Source organism: Myiozetetes cayanensis, unplaced genomic scaffold (genome assembly GCF_022539395.1).
Source record: "Myiozetetes cayanensis isolate MyiCay16 unplaced genomic scaffold, myiCay2020 scf3, whole genome shotgun sequence".
In the NCBI taxonomy this organism is placed as follows: Eukaryota; Metazoa; Chordata; class Aves; order Passeriformes; family Tyrannidae; genus Myiozetetes; species Myiozetetes cayanensis.
In genome coordinates, this window is record NW_026087521.1 from 12,887,819 (window position 1) to 12,908,029 (window position 20,211).

Below are 20,211 nucleotides of genomic sequence, written 5' to 3' on the forward strand. Positions count from 1 at the left end.
AATCCCACATCTATTGATCATTAACTGAGCATTAAGCTTCCTCTTATGTTGGGGATGATTAATAAAAGTAAACTGGCTTTGGTTGTTGCTGTTATATAGTGAAAAGGACTGTTGCCCACAGTTAACTGGGTAAATATGGACATTTTTATGAACACCAGAAATTTGCAGATTGGCTGCATCATTTCAGTGGAGTTCCTTGCAAGTGTGAGGGCAATGCCTATGTTGACTGTGAAAAATAATCTTTCTGGAAGTGTGTGTAACCAGCTCAAGAAAACAAATTATTTTACTGTTTGTCTCTAAAATCTTTGGAAGATCTTCTGTAGTTGTGTAAATGAGTTAAGGCAGGCAATAGGCAATTTACAGTTTGTCCAATCTGCATATTTTGTGTAGATTGGTCCTTACCTAATCGTCCTTGTTTCGGATCTAATTGTCCTTGAAAGTATCATAAGCTGTTATATTTTCACACAAATGAACTGTTCAGGAAGAATTTTTCAAATGCCTTAGGTGCAGTTTTTATTCTATGTCAGATGTTTTCTGCAGACATGCTTTCAAGGCTTTGTCTACAGCAATTGTGTAGCTGTCGAAAGGAAACTAGCATTCCTGAGCTCTGTTTACACATCTCTTTTCCACTATTTCATTGTACTGATCCAGTGTAAGTCTGTTTTTATTTGGACATTATAGCTATGCAAATTGACAGTGCTTGTGCTTGTCCAGGAAAGACAAGAAAGTTGTCACAGTTCCCACAGTGAGAGCAGCTGTTGGTTGCATGAGATACTTGGTGTATCAGCTGTGGTTTCAAAGCAGAGATCTGGCTCAACAAGTGCTTAAAAGGCCGAAAGCCACACAATGTGTTCTTGTCAATTAGCACATTTACCTGCAATCTAGAGCATAGTGTATCCATATAACATTAAGACTTATAAAAGATGGTTTAGGAACCATTGTATCTCATCAGCTATACTAAGAAAGAATGGCTAATGCTGGAAATGTTCTTGTTTCCAAGTTAGAAAAGACAGTACAAAAAACTACTGAAAGCATATGGGTTTTCTGATTCTCTTAAGTGCAATAGAAACTGAGGAATGAACCCATTCAACATAATTTTTTTAATATTTTTTCTTATGTATTTCTACATTCTCTCCTGCTGAAGATGACTCTACCTGGCTTCAAGACTGGTGTTACCAGGACAGTTTAGGGGGGTTTGATCATAGGTCAGTTTTTATACAGCACCAAGTCTGCCAACAACAAATGGGATCCCACCTTCTCAAAGGATCTTAGCTCAGGAGTTAGCAGAGCTCATTGAGAGAGCTTTAAACTAGATTTGAAGGGGAGCAGGGACATAGCCAGGCTTGAGAGAGAAAAAATGTGGGAAGGAAAGAACTATGGCTACCACACTAGTAACAAAAGGAGGCTTAGGTGAGACTATCTCAATCAAGCACAAGCAGACACAACCACAAGATAGGACAATGGGGCATCCCTTTGCACTCCTACTGGGATATTGACACAATCAAATAGTTCTATAAAATACCCATACACAAATGCACACAGAATGGAGAACAAACAGGAGGAGCTAGAGATCTGTGTGCACTCACAGGGCTTTGATCTGATTGCAACAATGGAGGCATGGGATAGCTGACCTGACTGGAATGTTGTCATGTGGGGCTATGCACTGCTTAGGAGAGACAGACTGGGAAGGCAGTGGCCTCACTCACTGTGCCCCACTACATGAGGCAGCATTTGGGATGTGTCAAGGTCTGTCTTGGGGTGGATGATGAGCAAGTCCAGTGCTTACGGGTTAGGATAAAAAGGCAGAATAGTAAGGGTGACATTGCTGTGAGTGTTTGCTACAGGCAAACACTGATGAGGAGGAAGGGGCTGAGGCCTTCTATGGGCAGCTTGAAGCAGTTTGAAAGTCACAGGAATTGGTTCTTGTGGGGAACTTTAACTACCCTGACATCTGCTGGAGAAGAAATACAGCAAAGCACAAACAGCCCAGGAGGTTCATGTAAGACCTTGATGACAACTTCTTGTCATAGGTAGTGGAGGATCTCACAAGAAATGGTGTGCTGCTTGACACTACAACTTCAGGAGAGCTAACTTTAGCCTCTTGAGGGATCTTCTTGGAAGAATCCCATGGGAACAACTGTGGCCTTTGTTCCTGCCACAGTACAGTTGCCCCTGCCCAGCAGAGCTAGTGATCGATGTTGGCTGTCTTTCCATGCAGGTAAAGGCTTTTTGTTTCTTTTGGTGTTAAAAGGACCAGCACTTTTTTTGTGTTTGAGATGTCATGGGCTGGCTCCACAGGTAAACCAGATCAGAAGCTGACAGTAATGTTGATAACTTATTTTTCCTAGAAGAACAATGTCATTAGTTGTGTTTTAAGGAGCACAAATTTTATGCATAAAACATATTTCAGTTAAAGGGGTACTGCCAACTGACAAGAAAAATGTCCCTTTCTATTACCTATGTGTGTTACGAGCACTTAGATTACCAGAAGTGATAGGGGGTTTTTTTCCTCTATTTTAACCTGGTTGGTTTGCTTGACCTCTTGACAGTAACCCAGTGTTTCCTTTCAATATCCAGGTTGTTAATCATTTTGCCCTTTTGTTTTTGTGTGATCCTTTCATCTTAAAATTAAGAAATCGGTCTCACTAGGAAAATGTGATTGTAGTGATATGAAATCTAACCAGTGACTCAGGATGTAACAGGTTTTTTTAAGCAAGGTGTGCAATTGATACTGTATCTCAGGTTTTTGTATTAAATACTTAATCACAGCATGTAATTCTGTGACTTGTGTTTTAGTAGCCTAGCTTTGAAGCTCAGAATGAAAAAGTACATTGCTTTAGTGATAACTGTGTAGGTTCTCATCAAAATGAAATTTTCGTCTCATTATCCCATTGTTCTCCTTTTCTTTTTTCTCCAAGCTGCCTGTCTCGTCCTGGGTTGTATGATTTTTCCTGATGGCTGGGATTCAGATGAGGTAAAACGGATGTGTGGTGAAAAGACAGACAAGTACACGCTGGGGGCTTGTTCAGTCCGCTGGGCATATATCCTGGCAATTATTGGAATCTTGGATGCCCTGATCCTCTCATTTCTGGCATTTGTGCTTGGAAACAGACAAGACAGCTTGCTAGCAGAGGAGCTCAAGTTGGAAAACAAAGGTAGGACTGCTTTAGAAACACTATTGTTGGGTGGCCTTGAGGGCAATTGCTTAAAACCAATAATCAGTTTCATTTTATTTTATGCTTAAAAGTTGTCATGCTGGCTTACTTCCTACATTGCTGGGAAAGAATAAATGCAAGAGGCAAGAGGTAGTTTTGGTTTCCAGCCTCCAAAAATCTAAGAAAGCTTGAAATTGCCATAATTGCTGCACTATGCATGACTTAGCTTTTAGAGCTGTAGATGGGATGTTATTGTGTTACTCATTTTACAGTATTTCATTACCATTTCAGTTTCACTGTCTCCATCTTTTTCTGTACCTCATGCAAGATTTGTTCATTTGGTTCCTTTAGGATTGTGCATTGTAATACGAATGTCTGTGATATGGCATATTTGTTAGCACAGTACACAGTAAGTGGGGAGTGCTGGGGACTTGGCAATGAGATGTGTAATGGGACTGCCTGTAATGCAAAGCACCAGTGGACTAAGGATCAGAGTCAGGAATGAAGAAGACTCCTAGTTCCTGTTTAATTGTGTTGCTTTGAGCTCATTAGTCAGCTCATGGGAATCTGGGATGGTGTAGTAACTGAATATTCATGCAGTGCATTGGGGATAAAACACATTTCTAGATTAAGAACATGAAACTGTCTCGGACCAGTAGTTTTATCACGCAGTTGTGAGAAGAGAAATGTTTTGTGTGTGTGTGCAAGCTTGGCTTATTTCTGCAGGCCCTTCCCCTTGTGCTCCCCCAGTATCCCAGTTGAGTATCTGATGTGATAGATACCACAGAGGCCACGTCCCTGCCTTGTCTTTTTAATGGGCCTGTTGTCCCTGGAACTGTCTAATCCCTTCTAAACCTGCTGATATTGTCGGCTTCTCCAGCACTGTGTGGCTGAAGCTCACTGCTGACTGCTAAAGAAGTACTTTCCTTTATCTGTTTCAAATTGATCCCCTGCTAGTTTCACTGACTGTCTCCAAGTGCAGGATTCTGCATTCAACTCATCCACCACCTTTGTAATTTTGTAGGTTGCTTCTAATAATAGCAGAGATATTAGGAGCCTTTCACCACTGGATTGGAAATCAAAAGCTGTTTGGCAGCCTGTGTTATACAAAAATAGCTGGTCTCAGTCCTGCTCTAGAAGGACCATTATCTGTATACCTGACAGCACCAGCACAGAGGCCCCTGCTTGCTGGATTGCAGTCAGCACCCTCAGCCCAAAGATAAATGGACTTGAAGATTGAACTTCACACACTATTCCAGACCTGGGTGGAGCATACTAATGTTGTGTGTTTAAGAAAGAGTATGTCACCTGCAATTGCATGTGTACATCTGTTCTGCAGGTAAACTGAGGGCATCAGTTTCAAGGACTGTCCCTGTGGCCCTTCTGTAAGCATAATATTCATCTGCACTTGAAAATTACAATACTTATCAGAAGGGCATTCACAGCTATGCCACAAGTCCTTTTGGCATTGCCGTTGTGTCTGATTTGTCTACACCACACAGAGCTCATGTACACAACAACTACTTGTATCAAAGAAACTCATCTGTTTTGGCACCTTGTGAGAAAAAACAGCTTCTGGAGTCTCATCACCTCTCACATCGCTGGCACAGGGCCTTGCCAGAACATTTGGTCCACAGCATGTCAGAAAAAAAAAAATCATTCAGCAGCTCAATTTCCTTGGATTCAACACATACCACACCACTGGGTTCAAGACAAACCAGAACTCAACAGAAGGGGACCTACCCCACTTTTCCCTTCACAGTCAAGCCTAATGATCACCACTTTTTAAACTGTCTTTCAAATTAAAAGAAGAAGAGTGAACTTCGCTTCTGAAAAGGACATTCTCTCCCCTTTTCATGAAAAGCTTCTGCTAAGCAACAACAGGGCAAGTCTAAATCTCCTTGCAGCCCTCCAGCATTTCCTCATCTGCATATGTTGCTACCAGGCAGAGCTCCAGCCCTGAACACACAAGAGGGCTTTGACACTTACCCTATAAACTGTGTCCTCTTGTTCCCTTTCAGGTTAAGAGAACTACTCATCAGCAGCAGTCTGCATGCAGAGTAGCCATGCCTCTCTTGGAAATGGTCAGGGTGCTGAAGTACTGACACATGCAAATATCACTAGCATGCCTTCCAACACAGACAAGAAAACTAAGGATATAAGCAATACTCCCCTCAGCTTTCCAAGCTGCTCTTACAATGTGAAGTCAAAGTCCTCATAACAAGGAGCCATGAATATTAGACATGCTCCCATCCTCTCTTCCCCCCCATCTGCCTGAGATCTACCTTCAGGCTTTACGCTGTCTTCTGCTTCTGGATTAGCACATATGAATGAGGAACATCCCTTTTGCAAGGATGAATCCCTGTGTCCTGCTGGTGCCTTCCAGGCATAAAAGCTATGGCTGGATAGTCATGGCTGTCCATTGGGTGGGATCCCAGTGGCTCCTTCCTCTTCACGGTGATGTTGGCGTGGACATCCTGTAGACAGTGATAACTAAAGCGTCCCCTTAAGGGAAAGTCGTGGCTCCATCATGGCTTTACAGGAGAATGCATCTGGGGAGCATTCAACACTGTACCTGAGAGGAAACTCTACTTGCCCTATCAGCTCATCCTCTGCTGCTGGGACTTTGTCCTGTGCATGTAGATGACATTATGCAGTAGCTCAGTAGGGAGTAAAATACAAATTAGGTCTGAGAGTCACAACAGTGTTCATTTATGTGGAAAAAAAACTTCAAGGACAAGAAATTACTAGGCAATGATCAGACATCTGGGCAGTTGTTTTCTTAATCATGTAATAGTTCTGTCAGGAGCCTTTGATGATCAGCTCCCACAGGCTTATTAATGAGAGTCTGTGGTAGCTGAGCAAGTACCTGGCCCTGCAGCTGTTTCTGAGTGTTGGTGGCAAAGAAACAGTTAAACAACAGGATGGTAAAAATGCAAGAAGATGACTGAAAAAGTAAAAGCTGTGCTTTTCTGTAGACTCACCATGCTGAATTGTCCACCTGCTCTCTGCTTTTGATGCCCACAGTTCTGTATATTTGCCTAGGTTAATGAATGCTTATAAATAAGGAATTGGACTGTTAAAATTAGTCATGGGAGAAGATGGCTGTATTTTTACCATAAATGAAAGTTTGCTTTTTTCACTACATTATAAAAATAGTGCTTATTCATTTCTTAATTTCTTCGGTGTGAGAGTAAACTACCATGCAGCTTTCACATCTGAGAAATATAACTCAAGTTTGGCAGACTTTCTTCAGGTTATAGTCTATTTAAAGCAGTTTCCCAATCATGCAAATTTTACACAATAATCCATTACTTTTTCCTTTTGAAAAAAAAAAGTGTTTATAAAAAGACTTTCCCATTATCTTTATGCCATTAGCAAAAGTAGGGAAGACAACAGTATTGCGTGGTTTTCTTTAATTTATAGGAACTAATGGTTATGACTTAAAGGCCTGTATGTCATTAAACTAATGGCATTCAGGGTGATAACAAAAATAGTCAGAATTCATCTTAGCTTTAAGCTTCCTCAACACCATTTTGAGTCAGCCATCAACATCAGGCATAAACCTTGATGTGTTGTACAATTACATGATTTAACATTTTGAACTGTAATGTCTTAATGACATAAAAATAGAGTTCTGGCCAAAGGATGAGGACTCCAAATGAGAAGTTTCCGAAAGAAATTGTGAATGCAAGGCAGTTATGTTTATGGTAGAAAGTGTTAATATGGTCTGCATCATGAGTGGTAAATACAAGAGCATTCAGAAGACACTATTCTGTTAAGTAGTTTCAGTCAGAGCAGGTGGATGATGTACGTTGTGAAGAGTTGTGGTTTTTCTAATGGATAGAACAGCTTCACAAGCTGTTTATGTTTAACATTTGATTCATCTTTGGGGCCCATATGGTCACAGATATTTACAGTAAAAATTTCCAGGAATTACAAGCTTAGAGCTGAAATAGATAAAAGGTGCTAGGAGATAAAAGATTTGAGGGATTCATCTACTTTACAGTGATTGCAACTTACATGGACTCAGACTACACCACATCTCTCCCAACAGCCACACTGCAGCTCGCTCGTCACAGAGCTCGGTGCAGGATGCCCAACCCAGGACTTGCCAGTTGGTTGACATTTATACCTGAATTTCTCTCCAGGTTGTAGAAGGCTGACTCCATACATCTGACAGAGCTGCAGGACCTGTAGAGTAAACATGAAAAAGATAGAACCTAAGAACATGCTTTCTTGGTGACAAAGTAAAATTTAAAAAAATAGTATTGCATGGAGACTTGTGCACCTTTGGAGAGAGAATCATCTTCTATAAACAGGAATTGCCTACCCACATGTCACTGCTGCAACAGAAAACCTTCTGCAAAAGCCCTAGTTTCTGAAGCTGAGTGACAGGAGGCCAGCAGCTCACCTGTCCCATGGAGGGACAACATGACAGGGTGCACATCAGCTGTCATTCTTCAAAAGGAAAATAGCTCAGGTCACAAGACGTGCAAACCACTGCAAAATTGCAAAGCCCTGCTTATCAGCATGTAGTTCACGTGGCATGAATTCACAAACATTCAGGCCAACTTGTTCAAAATTAGGTAAATAACCATGAAAAACCAATTTAAGTTTTCCCGTATAGCTACAATGCATAAAAGAATTACCATCAGCCCCAGTAGTGATAAGGAGCACAAATCCAGGCAGAACAACATGTATACCCTTGTATACTCATGTTCTCTGTATGATATAATTATATAGTCCCTTCTTTGTGAAGATCTGTACCCATAACTCCTCATGAAATATAAAAAGTCAGTGTATGCATGTTTTCATTTCAGTTAGCATGTACATTACAAAAATAAAAATGTTGTTGAAAATAAAATGCAAGATTTCTGTTACTCTCTTCCCTTTTTTATACTGGTACTTCTCTTCAAGTCTCCTTCTATCCTTCCTTTCTAAAGAGTTCAAGAGTCACCCACTTCAAACTCTTGCTCCTTTGGTGTATGGCTCCATGTCAAAGCATTTAAGGTGATTATGAACTCAGAATCAACTTGGCCACTTGACTTCCCATTTGAGAAGGCAAATGTGGAAGAAACTCACTGGGGAGTGATCTGTGATGCATAACTGTAGAAAGCCCACCACATGCATTTGGCCAGGCTGCAGGTGGTCAGAGGAATCTGAAACTATGTCAAAAGGTTTATGTCTTGCCTCAAAATAAGAAGTATTGAAATATCCTCCTTTTCAAAGGAAAAATCAGACTCTTCTTTGAAGCCCACAGTCATGGGTTCCATGTTGGGAGTTCCTGGCCCTCATTTCAAGCTTCAAAACATGATCCTGTGCCATGTCAGCCAAGAATGAAGTTTTGCCACAGCTGTGAAGAACTGGCATGCCCTCTTTCAGCTTCAACCAATAAATGGCTCATCTATCATACCACCATTGCAATTAGATCCACTTGTTAATTTCATTTTTCAATTATACTCCATTTTCCTTCAGGTATCACCTCTACAAGGAGCTACAAGGAGCTCTGAGTAAAAGAACAGTAGGCAAGTAGTACAAGACATACTCATCTAAAAACAGCTTGAAGCCAAACTAACAGATTTTTTTTATACATCTCCCCTCCCCCCAAGATTTCCTTCTTTAAACATTGGCAATCATTTGCCTGTGATTTCAACTACATAAATAATATTATAAAAAACAAAAACAAGATAAACCTGGAGATTTCGTTGTGTTTCGCATCAGAGAGAACCTAATCTCTGCAGGGTGAAGATACTCATAGCACTGCTGGAGGATGTATGCCCACAGTATGAGGTTTCATTCAAGGAGTGTATGAACAGCCATTGGAGCAAATACAGAATCTTCTTTTGCAGTGTCTTAGAGTCATGCACTCTTTGGCCCAGTGTTTGTTGAATTCTGTCACATGACACAGAACAGCTCAAGCAAGAGGATTTTTGGTTTCCCTCTTCACAGCAGTCTACAGTATGTTGTGTAGGACACTGATCTTCTGACTGCCTCGGCTTGAGGATGTTCTTTCTTTAAGTTGAATGTTCTCAGATTCCAGCTGTGATCCCCAACAACGAACTATTTTGGAGGTTTTAGTAGAAACTGAAGAGAAGAAATGGGGAAGCGAGGCCAGAAGTCAGGGTTCTTTGATACAAACATACAAGACAATTCCAGGACTTCCTTTTGAAAATGTCTGGCCAAAGGGTGAGGACTCCAAATGAGAAGTTTCCAAAAGAAACTTTTGTGTTTACAAGCATGTGAGAAGCACGTGCATATGTATGCAAGAAGCTACTTAGATTTTTTGTTTGGTATTGAGTGGCAGTAATGCAAAAGCATGGGAGCAGTGTTCAGAATAGCTGATTCCTGATTCTCTTACTGGACCTGTCATTTGATTTTTTCATTTCTCTGTGTTTTAAATGGAGAGGAACAAGACTGACTTTGTTTGATGTGTTGTGGTTCAGCAATGAAAAATGAACTAGAAAAGGCAAGTTATGGTGGAATTATTATTAATGTATGTATTCTAAGATTAAGCCCTTATAAAAGTACTTTATCAAGAAAATACTTTACCAATATGCTAAATGATGATACTCTTAAGGGGAAGCAAATGAGACATCAAAACTAAAAGTTGAAAGCTGATTAAAATACCTTATTAAATAAAGGTCAATCTTGCAGTAGAGCTGATTGATACATCAGCTGATCCAACAGTTCCCTTCCAGCTCTACTTTCTATAATGAGAAAGTAAAATTAGTCCTAAACATATGCATTAATTACTTAGCTAAGGAAGTTGGAGACCATGAATAAAGAGTCCTAGTTCCCCACTGATTAATGAAGGAAAAACACAGTGAACTCCCCTCTGTCTCATAGAAAGATGTATCCCACTTGCTGTTACCCTCTGTAAGGAGTCTCATACAATAGCTCAGTTAAAGAAATTATCATTCCATTTAATGAGCTCATGATAGGAGGGACTTAAAGGACAGGAACTTAAAGGACAGGAACTGGTAGCAAAAAAAGGCAGCCTCAAAAAATTCTTCTTAAAAACAGTATAGGCAACTCAATGCAATTATATGGGCTCTGTGCTCAGCTGAAAATTCTGTAGCACAGCAAGCCACAGCAGGGATGTGTTAAAAAGCAGCATGGGATGACGGACGGGAATGGGGAACAAAGTCATTAGACAGTGCTGCTACAAGCCACCAACAAATCTCCAGGCTGGTCAAGACAAGTCCTTAATGAGCCTGGACAGATCTGGAGACCTATGTTGTTAACTTAAAAGGAAGTCTATGCCCTGTTACAAACAAGACTGTATTTACTGAGCTAAGAGGCAACAACTTTGACTGTACCATCACTAGGGTTTGCATTAGAAATGGTGTTTTGAACTTTGAACAAAAAAGTCAGAGATATTTCACAATACGTAGAAATATAAAAGGGAAGTAGCTGGCACGTATTTCATTCCAGGTAGGGCTAGTCACACAGAAAGATTATAATAGCCCTCTGTCCTTCTCCCTTACTGACAGGAACCATGTTTATAGGAGGAATATCAGAGAATGGGAGAGCTCATGACTCAGCTGCTCTTGCATAAATGTTTTTTGACAAAGTGTTCATGCAGACGAAATAATGAAGACAGGCTTGTGCCAAGAATCTGGACTATGACTGGGAACAGCTGATCTAGAGGACATTTCTGCTGCCCAGTCCAGCATGCCATTTCCAAGAGCTGTCTGCGCTCTCCATATGTTCCTACCAACCTTAATGTCTTGGCCTCACACACAGAGGAAGCCTGTAGCACTGAGCTGTAATTGTTCCTTCTTGAAGCAAATTCCAGTATTTTTTTTAAAATCTTTGTCATTATTTTAAAAGTCATTTGTTTCAATATCTCATTCCACTGTGAATTTGTTGAGACTTTCTTCAGCAGTTTCATGATGCTAGAATAATTTTCTATCTGCAAACACCTGAAAATAAATGCAGCTAAGCTCTCCCTTTCTGGGCATAGAGTCAACTGAAACAAAGACTGTTTGTTGTCAGTAGCTTTAGAATAAAGGAGCTATCAAAAAATCCAGATGAAAGGAAGGCAAACAGCCCCGTTCCCCAAACTTACATTCAGTGAGACATTTAAGTCATACCTAATGAGATATTTGAGATATCTGGCTCTCCATGCTTTCTGTTACAGGCACAACTTACTACAGTAACAAGTGGAAGTTGGCCTGTTAGGTGTTGACAGTGTAGATTTTTTTAGCCAGTCATATGGTTTTAGTCTGAAACCTTGAAACTATTCATGTTATTTCTGGACCAGTTACAGAGATAATCTGGAATGTCTCATCTTCTCCTGAATAATAAGTTTGGTGGACTCCAGTTTGTTGTTCTCACTGAGTTCTCCCTGGATGCCTGGAAAGCCTGGCCTTGGCACAGGACCAGGTTAGGGCATATATATATATATTTTAGTTCCTTGGCTCTGGAATGACCCTGCTTTGCACAAGGTTGTGTGGACTCTGCTGTGCTCTGCTGAGGTCTTTGTCTGTTGACTTTGATATGTCTGTACAGTTTTTCTTGATAGAATACTGCACTCAAGATTTCTATAGCTGTGTACTAACTTCCGTTGCTAGAAATGTACACAATAGAAAACAAGTGAAATTATAATACAAAGATATTTTAACAAAGTTTTTCCTGTGTCTTATACCTGGAGGACATTTTTTTCTTAATTCGTGCTTTTAAAGAAAGTGTTTTATTCATATCACATGGTCCATGTTATTATGTTAAATCTTTCAGACATTTGGCATGTAAGCACTCCAGCTGTCATCAATATTTTTATGCACCTAATTCAAGGGCATTTAGCATGAAATGTACTCAACAGACATGGTAAAACTGAAAATAGATGTTTAGCTGCAATCCTGTTTGATTAAATATATTTACAGCACCACAGCAGATTTGATTTTAAAAACCATCTTCACCCTAGTTTTGTAAATCTAAAAATCTTCAGGATGATAATGAGCTGGGATGAGGATGTCATTGCACAACGTTATTCATCTTAAAATGCTCTTTCATCTCCGTGCATTTACACACTTCTGGGTGACAGCATTTGACATAAGACAGACCCTCATTCCTATATGCTATTTCACTCAGTTCCTGACTTCTGATGTTCCCAAGTGATTCTCTCCTAATCTCTGGTTGTATTGTTCCTCTCTACTACGTGCATGCTGAAACCAAAACTCACTGCTTTTTGTATGACTTTGTGCCTGAGGGAGGCTGAAAGGATCAGCATGGCCATTTAAACTTCTCTCCAGTATCACGCAGGCCTGAGTCCCCTCCAGCTGTGTAAAATGTGGAATCAGAGTTGAACACTGTTCCAGGAGCTGTTCTGACTCTGCTGTACCCAGAGGTGTTAAAACCCCTCTGCTTCTGCTCAGTGTTTCCTCTTCTGCAGCCAAGACACTCAGTAGCCATTCTGTCTGCAGCATTGCTCCAGCCCGTGCTCAGCTGGCTTTCCACATGCTCTCTCAGTGTGGGCCTGTGTTTCTTACTCCTTGATGTATCATTTTGCATCTGACCATGCTTACAGAATGAGCCGTTTGGCAACAGACACGAAGATTTCCTTGGTCCTCTTCACCACAGCATCTGAGAAAGGAAATGGAGATTGCCACTGGCTCACAGCAGTATGGAGAAAATCCAGATGGTGCAAGTCTATCTCCTCCTTCCTCACTAGGAGATGAGAAGACATGAAGATGAGGACACCAGGAGCCACCTTCTTTGTTTTCTACATGTGTGCTGAATTGAGACACGAAAGCACACCAACATAGGTTCAGTTCTTAGAACTAATAATGTCAGGGCATTCTGTGCCTCCTATAACTTTGTTTTCCTTCCACACTCCTCCAGGCAGTTCTCACTGCCTTTGGATAGTTCAGTCAATAAAGGTAGATCTTTGCAGTATGAATACTCCCCACTGTCTGGTACAGTCAGAGACCCTGAATGCCCTGTAGGGTCTAACAGGTGGACAACTCAGGTGGGCAATCTTGAAATACTGAGTAAATCCAGTAAATCCAGCATTGCTACCAGCAATTACATGTAAATGTGGGTATTTTTTAACTTCCTGTACACAGAGGCACTAGATTAGCTGTACTTTTACATTTATAACAATATATGTGAAAGATGCATGCACAGTGGATAAGAATTGAGAAAAATAGCAGTGTTATGTAAATGCCTGCTAAAATGGATGCATCTGGAATCTCTACAAAGTACAATAATTCTGTTATTTAATGGTTACTTCAAAAAGAGCACGTTCAGAAGCCAAATTAGATTGGTGTAACTAAAGTGGACTAATTTTGTGCAAAATGTTTACTACTGTTCTTTTTATTCTTAAGTAGATTATTGAACCAAAATCCTCAAATCTTTTGCACTTGGCATGTTGGACATGATTATGCAGGGGAGAGAGGCAGGCTTTATCCTGTGAAATCAGTAAGGATTTTAGAAGGCAAGAGTAAATTTTAGCCATTAGAGTAATTCATACAATTTTTAAATGATCATGAATCTTAATTGTATGAATCTTACTTATACTAATTCTTGAGCACAGAGTTTCAAACATTATTTTTCAGGTGCTTTAATGTTTGATGTGTATCAAATACATCCACATTTCCTTTGAAGAACTATCATACCACTCTGGCAATAACAACTGGCTGATCCCTTGCAAATAAAACTGATAAAGCAATAAAGATCAGACATCATATATCCTGCAGAGACAAGTATTGGTCTACTAGAGAAAGTGGAAGTGTGCTAGAAATCATTCAGTGTGCTTCAAATATTAAGGAGCAGAAAACATTGTCAAAAAGTTGATTAGAAATTCAGTACAGAAGCCATGCTGGCAAAGTACAAAAGTGCTGCACTTAGAGAAACAGCCACAAAAACAGTGTTTGCCTCCTTAGTAAAAATTCTGGATTTCACAACATGGAAAGAAGTAATGCCAAATGGATAAGCATCAACTTTACTCTGGGAGAATAAAAATTTGTATCAGTGTAAAGGGGGAATTTCTGTGCCCTTTCAGCCTGCAACATGTTATTGTTGAATTTAAAATGATGGCTGAAAATCTCTGTGCATTCACTGCCATGTGGCCTCAGCACTTCCAAGCAGAGGCAGTAGCTGTCTAAAGAACAAAACTGCCCTCCTTTGTTCTGCCTCAGTTTTGTAAGTATGCTCCCTGCTGCTCTGTAGATGTTAATTCTTAGCCCATATGGACAAAGATGACATATTATTAAGTACAATAAATCTTCCCATATAACCACCAGCCCAGCTATTTTCCTGAAGGGGACTGACAAGCTTATCTTAAATAAATCCCTAAAAGGGTTCTGTGAAATGATTAGAATTTGTATGTTTACAATGATGCCAGAAGATGAGCAGGTTTATACACTGATCAATCATTTATACGCTAGTGAGCAGCTGACATCCGAGCCTGTGTCTGCTCATCTATCAAGCAGTTCTCACAAAGGTTAGAGGCAGAAAAGTTGTACTCAGACACAAATATAGGTATAAAAATGTTATAAAAATGCTAAGTACTGAGGATTACAGCATGAACTGATAGGATTTCATATTTCAGAGTAATTTCTGTATAAGATCCTGGTCACAAACAATTTGCCAAGGTGTCACCTTCTTCCCTGAGTCCAACTGAAGCTCATCCATTTCCTTTCAGTGCGGTTAATGTGCCTGCAGATATATACAGATTATGTGCTCATCCAATATTAGTCTCAAAACCCCTCTTTGGACAGGGCAATATTGACCTTTGCCTTCTGTACTATGGGAAGTGGTTTTGGAAGGACAAACTGGGAACCTCTGGAGAAGCTGGAGCTGCATGCGAAGAGGAAGTCCAAAGACCACTCTTCTTTGGTCTCTGGCTCTCATAGGGTGTCTACTTCTGAAGGGACCAATTTTCCTAATTTATAGGCAAAGACTAGATCTGACTTAGTGAAGAAATATGAAGAGAAGTCCAGGGAGGGAAGTTTATGGTGCTATGAGGTCCAGTAGGAGAACAGCAACCAACAGTCTGAGTCTGGGTCCAGTTGGTTCACCTGAAAGGGTTAGTGGCATCTTCACATTATTTTTCTTTCCACCCAAATCCTTACTTTATGCCCATGGATGTGAGCACACATGCTTTCAGTGGTGCCATCCTCAGCTTCTGTGCTTATCACTTCACCAAGTGCCTTCTGTAGTGTGCTCTTACAAGCCTTGAAGCATAGATGTCTTACATGCAAGAGCACCAGGAACATGCAGGACTCTTCTGAGCACTGGGAGACCAGGGGCAGTTACCATGGCAGGGAAATGAGGTGAGTACTGTGAGAGATCCTGGTGGCCAGTGACATTGGTCCCCACTATGGCACACTATGTGCTACATATATTATTTTTTAATATTCTGGAACTACATCTAAAACTCATCAGGTTAGTTCAGCACCATCTATCCCCACTAAAGTTGGGTTGCATTCTGTCTCATTGTTCTTCAGAATGTTCTCTAAAGCCCTGCATAGCATTGAAATCACAGTTATCAGCCTTTATTTTTCTAGATCCATAGTTAGGTTGTCTTTTGATGTAAATTAAGGTTCCCATCAAAAAAGTTGCAGAGAGAGGAAGTATATTTCTTTCAAACAAGACATTTTAATGAATAATATTAAACATTCATTTTTCTTCTTTTTTTCAGGTTTTCTGGGCTGTGTCTCAGTTCCACCCTGGTTCTGCTTTATTCTTGCTTTTCCCTGTCTTTCTCCCCTCTCTTTTCATAGAGCATATCTTTATATCCCATCTGCTTAGAAAATATCTTTATTTGAATTTTATTTAAGACCTTCAACTTTCATAAATCCAGTACTAGGTGTTTTCTCAATTTATGTTTTCATAATTACAGAGGGATAGGGGAAGATTGTATCATCATATAAGCAGACGAAAACCAGAAGTTAAAGGGATTTTTTTTCTGGAGTTTTTTTCTTTATGTATATCTACTATTACTTTATAAACATTAACAGTAAAAGTGTTGAAAATATTATTGTCATTCTTAGGCTGCTTGGAAAGAGGTGAATGTTACCATTTAATATGTGGACTGTTATAGCTATAGCCCTCCACATTGACCAACTCCTTTTGTTTTTAACAGGAAAAGAATGCAGCAATTTATCACTTGTCCAGTCTAGTTAATGTTTTCTGCCTTTTTATAAGAGTGGAATTTGTGAACTTGGCTAGCTTTGACAGTTTGAGGTAGTTGGTACTTTTCATTTCTAGATCGTTGACTCAAGTATAGCAGATATTGGACAAAAATTGACTGAAAACTGAATCTGGAGGATGACTGATGGCTGAAATATGTAAGAAAGATTGGTTTCTGCTCAACTGACACTAGACAAATGCCTATAGCAAAAAAATACATATACCTTAACCCTATGCTACTAAACATTCTAACTAGGGAGACTCAGAAATACAGAACACACTTACTTTGGATGCCTTTGCCGCTGGCTTGCTACCTATAGCTGTCTTCTACCTACTTCCAGAATTGGAATTTATCTAGACATGCCTCTCAAATCTCGAACATTTGGTTGTCAGTATTGAATATGGTGCACCCGAAAAGCGAGGTCCCTTCTGAAGAATGGTAAGGGTTTGCTCCTGACAGGACTGTCCTTGTGGACAGGGCATGTGATGGAGATGGGTGCCATGTAAATATGTCTGGAGAGAGGTGCTGCATTTTGTCAGGGCTTTGTGGGATAACCAAAGGTCAACTTTTTGTGTCATGTGTCTTGGAAAGTACAGCAGTCTCTTGGCATTCCTGGTCTGCTTATCTGCCCTTGTGTTTATCAATCCCCATCTCTAACGACTTTTAAACAAATTCAACAAAAACAACAATTTCAACAATTTCAACAATTACACAATTTCAACAAAATTTAACAAAGGCTAACATCATAAAAATATAAAACTCCCAGAAGTGTTTTGAAGATTAATGGCTGAATTAAAAAATAATAGCCAATGATTCTACTAAAGGAAAGCCAAGAAGGAGATTCAGCTCTTTACAGTACTTTGTTAACCAAGTTAGCACAAATCTCATTTCAGATATACCTCCTTTCCTGCCTTTTCTGGATCATCTGTCATGCTAAATAAAGTAGGTAGAGTGCATGGAAACATGGCAAGCATTTCTATACGTGTGTCTGTATATAAATATATATCTATCTGTACAAAGGTGTTAGGAAAGTGGAGTGAAGCCAAGAATCCTGTAGGAGAGAGGCTGTAAGAGACATTTGGGGCATTTGGGAAGCATGGGAGTTTAGGGCATGAAGGGAGTTGGAAGTACCAGTGAGGGATCTGAGGACATGAGAAAGATGAGAGTCATAGATAGAAGGTGCAGGAGTGCAAGAGGAAAAAGGGCATTGCTGTGGAGGTGTCATGGGGACGTGACAAAGGACCTGGGTCATTAAACTCTGGCCATGTAAGAGAAGAAGGACACATGCTGTTCATTGAAAGTCAGGCACTGATTCCTTGTACCACTCATGCAACATTAGACTTATTTAAAGCTGACCAATATTCAAGTATCTAAATAACTCACAAAGTATTTAATGAAATAATTCAATTTGACTTTAAGGAAAGTGATACAGTGGGAAGTCATGGGAACTCCATTTTTTAATAGAAACTGTAAAAACTCTGTTTCAGTTCATCCAAAAACTATTTTTTCCACCGCTTGCTTCAGCCACTGAACTGAAAAATTGGCTATTTACCTAACAGTTATGCTTTAAAATATTTGCAATGGAAGCATGGCCAGTACCTTTCACTCAGAGCTTTGGTGTGGGGGTAGCTCACAAAACATGCCAGGGAACTGGCACTGCCTCTTAAATTCTGGCTGATAAGATCTCTGGCTGTGCTTTGGAGAATTTGTTCCCTTGTTCAGATGAAGATAAACAAAGTAGAACCAACCAACCTGCCTCTGCTGATGATAATCTTCCTAGGAGATATTATCATTTCAGCAGCTGCTGTAAGAAACTTTTCTGAAGGTTGGTGCATACAAAATAACCAATTTTCATCTACAGATTACAGTTTGAATGTGCCAAGTGCTACCAGGGCTTAAGATATCACGTTTGTGAGATGCAGCCTACAATACTGATTAAAGACATGATGTTTGCTGCAGCTGACTAGCTGAATCGACCACGGGCCACGTCTGGGGAACTTCTCCTTGTTTCCAGAAAACAGATAATACCCATTTCTAATGAGCAATAGGCAAGCAGTGCCCATAGTATAAGTGGTTTGTAGATAAGCAAAGAGCTACATTCAAAAACCCTGTCAATCAACACTTTGCAGCAATTTACTTTAAAGAAAAGAAGATAAAGAAAAGCTGGCCTAGGAAATTCAGTATTTTGAAGATGCAGCATTTCTCTTGTTATGGCTGAGGAAAATGGGGGATAAAAGCATGTGCCATTAGCACGCAGCCTTGCTGGCACTGCTTCAGGGTGTGCTGGTCCAGGCCTAAGTCACCTTTTAGTCTCAACCCAGACCCACTACCTCCAACAGGCAATGCGGGGCATGAGTAGGCTTTTTTCAGTGGAGTGGGCCTCCAGGGTAAACTAACATCACCTGATTTCTTCTGCAGCTGCAACAAACCACTTCAACCCTGTAAGATTTGAATCAACTCTGTAATCTTCATTATAACAAAACTATGAAGACAGGTTTTTCTCCTGAAACAAAAAACCTCACTGTCCTCTGTTCAGCTCACTAGACTTAGAGATCAACATGGAGTCAGATTATAACTCCTGGTTCAAAGCATTTAAAAAAAAATAAAAAATTAGCAGAACACAAACGTATTGGTACCCAAGCGAAAAGTCTTCTTAATTCAACTAATTCACATGCTGAGACAGTTTTAGAAGAGCGTTTGGTACATCTAAACTTGGCCTGCAGCAGCATATTCCTCCATGCATGTGATTTCCTGGAATCTTGCAACGTGGTGGGGTTTGGAGATGCTGGCCCTGGAGGGACACTCTTGCTCCAGGCCTGGAGGCAGCTGCAGCAGGATGGCTCCGTACCAGCACCAAGCCCAGTGCGATGCACGTCAGCACAGCTTTGAGCTGACACAGCCGTATTGGGTTTAGGACTCAGCTAATATCTGCACAGCACCTTGTGCCAAGTGAATGTGCTTTGAGCTGCTGGTTTGGTCTCTGCATTCCAATTCCTCTGTGCTTTTTCCTCCGGATATTGCTGAGATGCTGTTTCACAGAATCATAGAACAGCAGAATTCTTTAGTTTGGAAGAGACCTCTAAGATCATTGAGTCCAACCATTAACCCAGCACTGCCAAGTCCACCACTAAACCATGTCCCAAGTGCCACACCTACACATCTTTTAAAAACCGCCAGGGATGGTGATTCAACCACTTACTTGGACAGACTGTTCCAGTACTTCACAACCTTTTCCATGAAGAAGTTTTTCCCAATACCCAATCCAAACCTCCCCTGGTACAACTTGATAGATAACGGGACAACCAGTGGGCCAAACTCTGGGGAGAAGCTGTTTGGGAACGCATCTTCCATTGAACATGCACTCTTTCCCACACAGTCACCAGCATAGACATTTCCTTTATAGACATTTCCTTAATATTTCCCTATTTATATTTGTAAAGGAACATTTTTAATATTTTTATCTTTGGCCATGTGCATATCACCCAATGTAAAACAGTGCACAGATCCCAGAGCTCATAGTAACCCACACAGGGCAGAACCTGGCTCAGGTCTTCACAGTCTTGTAGCTGCATTATTGCAGTACTGGTTGAGCTAAGAAACCCAGGTGACATTCATGATTTATGGGCTCAAGGGGAGAATTAACCCCCTGTCACGGCTGCATCTCCCCTTTCAGACACAGGCAGCTGCACAGGGGTACCTCTGAGTTGTGTTATTTTGTGATGAAGAAACACCAAGTGTCCTCCAGCATCACTACCCAATCCACCTCTTGGAGAGCTTGTCTAGCCCTCTGCAATCAAAAGAAATACATTTAGGGGCTGGAACGAGAGAAGTAATTCAGTGCTGGAATAACTACAGTTGGCTGGATTCAAAATGAGCACCGTGTTTTTGCTGAAAAGCACACAAAAAGCAGAACAG

The 20,211-nt window shown here is 40.5% G+C and overlaps 1 protein-coding gene across 4 annotated transcripts in view; it reads left to right on the plus strand.

The window, feature by feature from the left end:
• The window catches only part of LHFPL3 (LHFPL tetraspan subfamily member 3), a 246,487-nt gene that overhangs the window by 163,423 nt on the left and 62,853 nt on the right, over positions 1 to 20,211 (plus strand). For 3 of the 4 annotated variants that reach the window (XM_050323650.1, XM_050323651.1, XM_050323649.1), the window contains exon 2: positions 2,919 to 3,155. In XM_050323650.1, the coding sequence (XP_050179607.1) occupies positions 2,919 to 3,155 (237 nt within the window). Of the gene's footprint in view, positions 1 to 2,918; positions 3,156 to 4,179; positions 4,527 to 20,211 lie in introns of those variants that run through there. The other variant, XM_050323652.1, reaches the window with a different exon arrangement.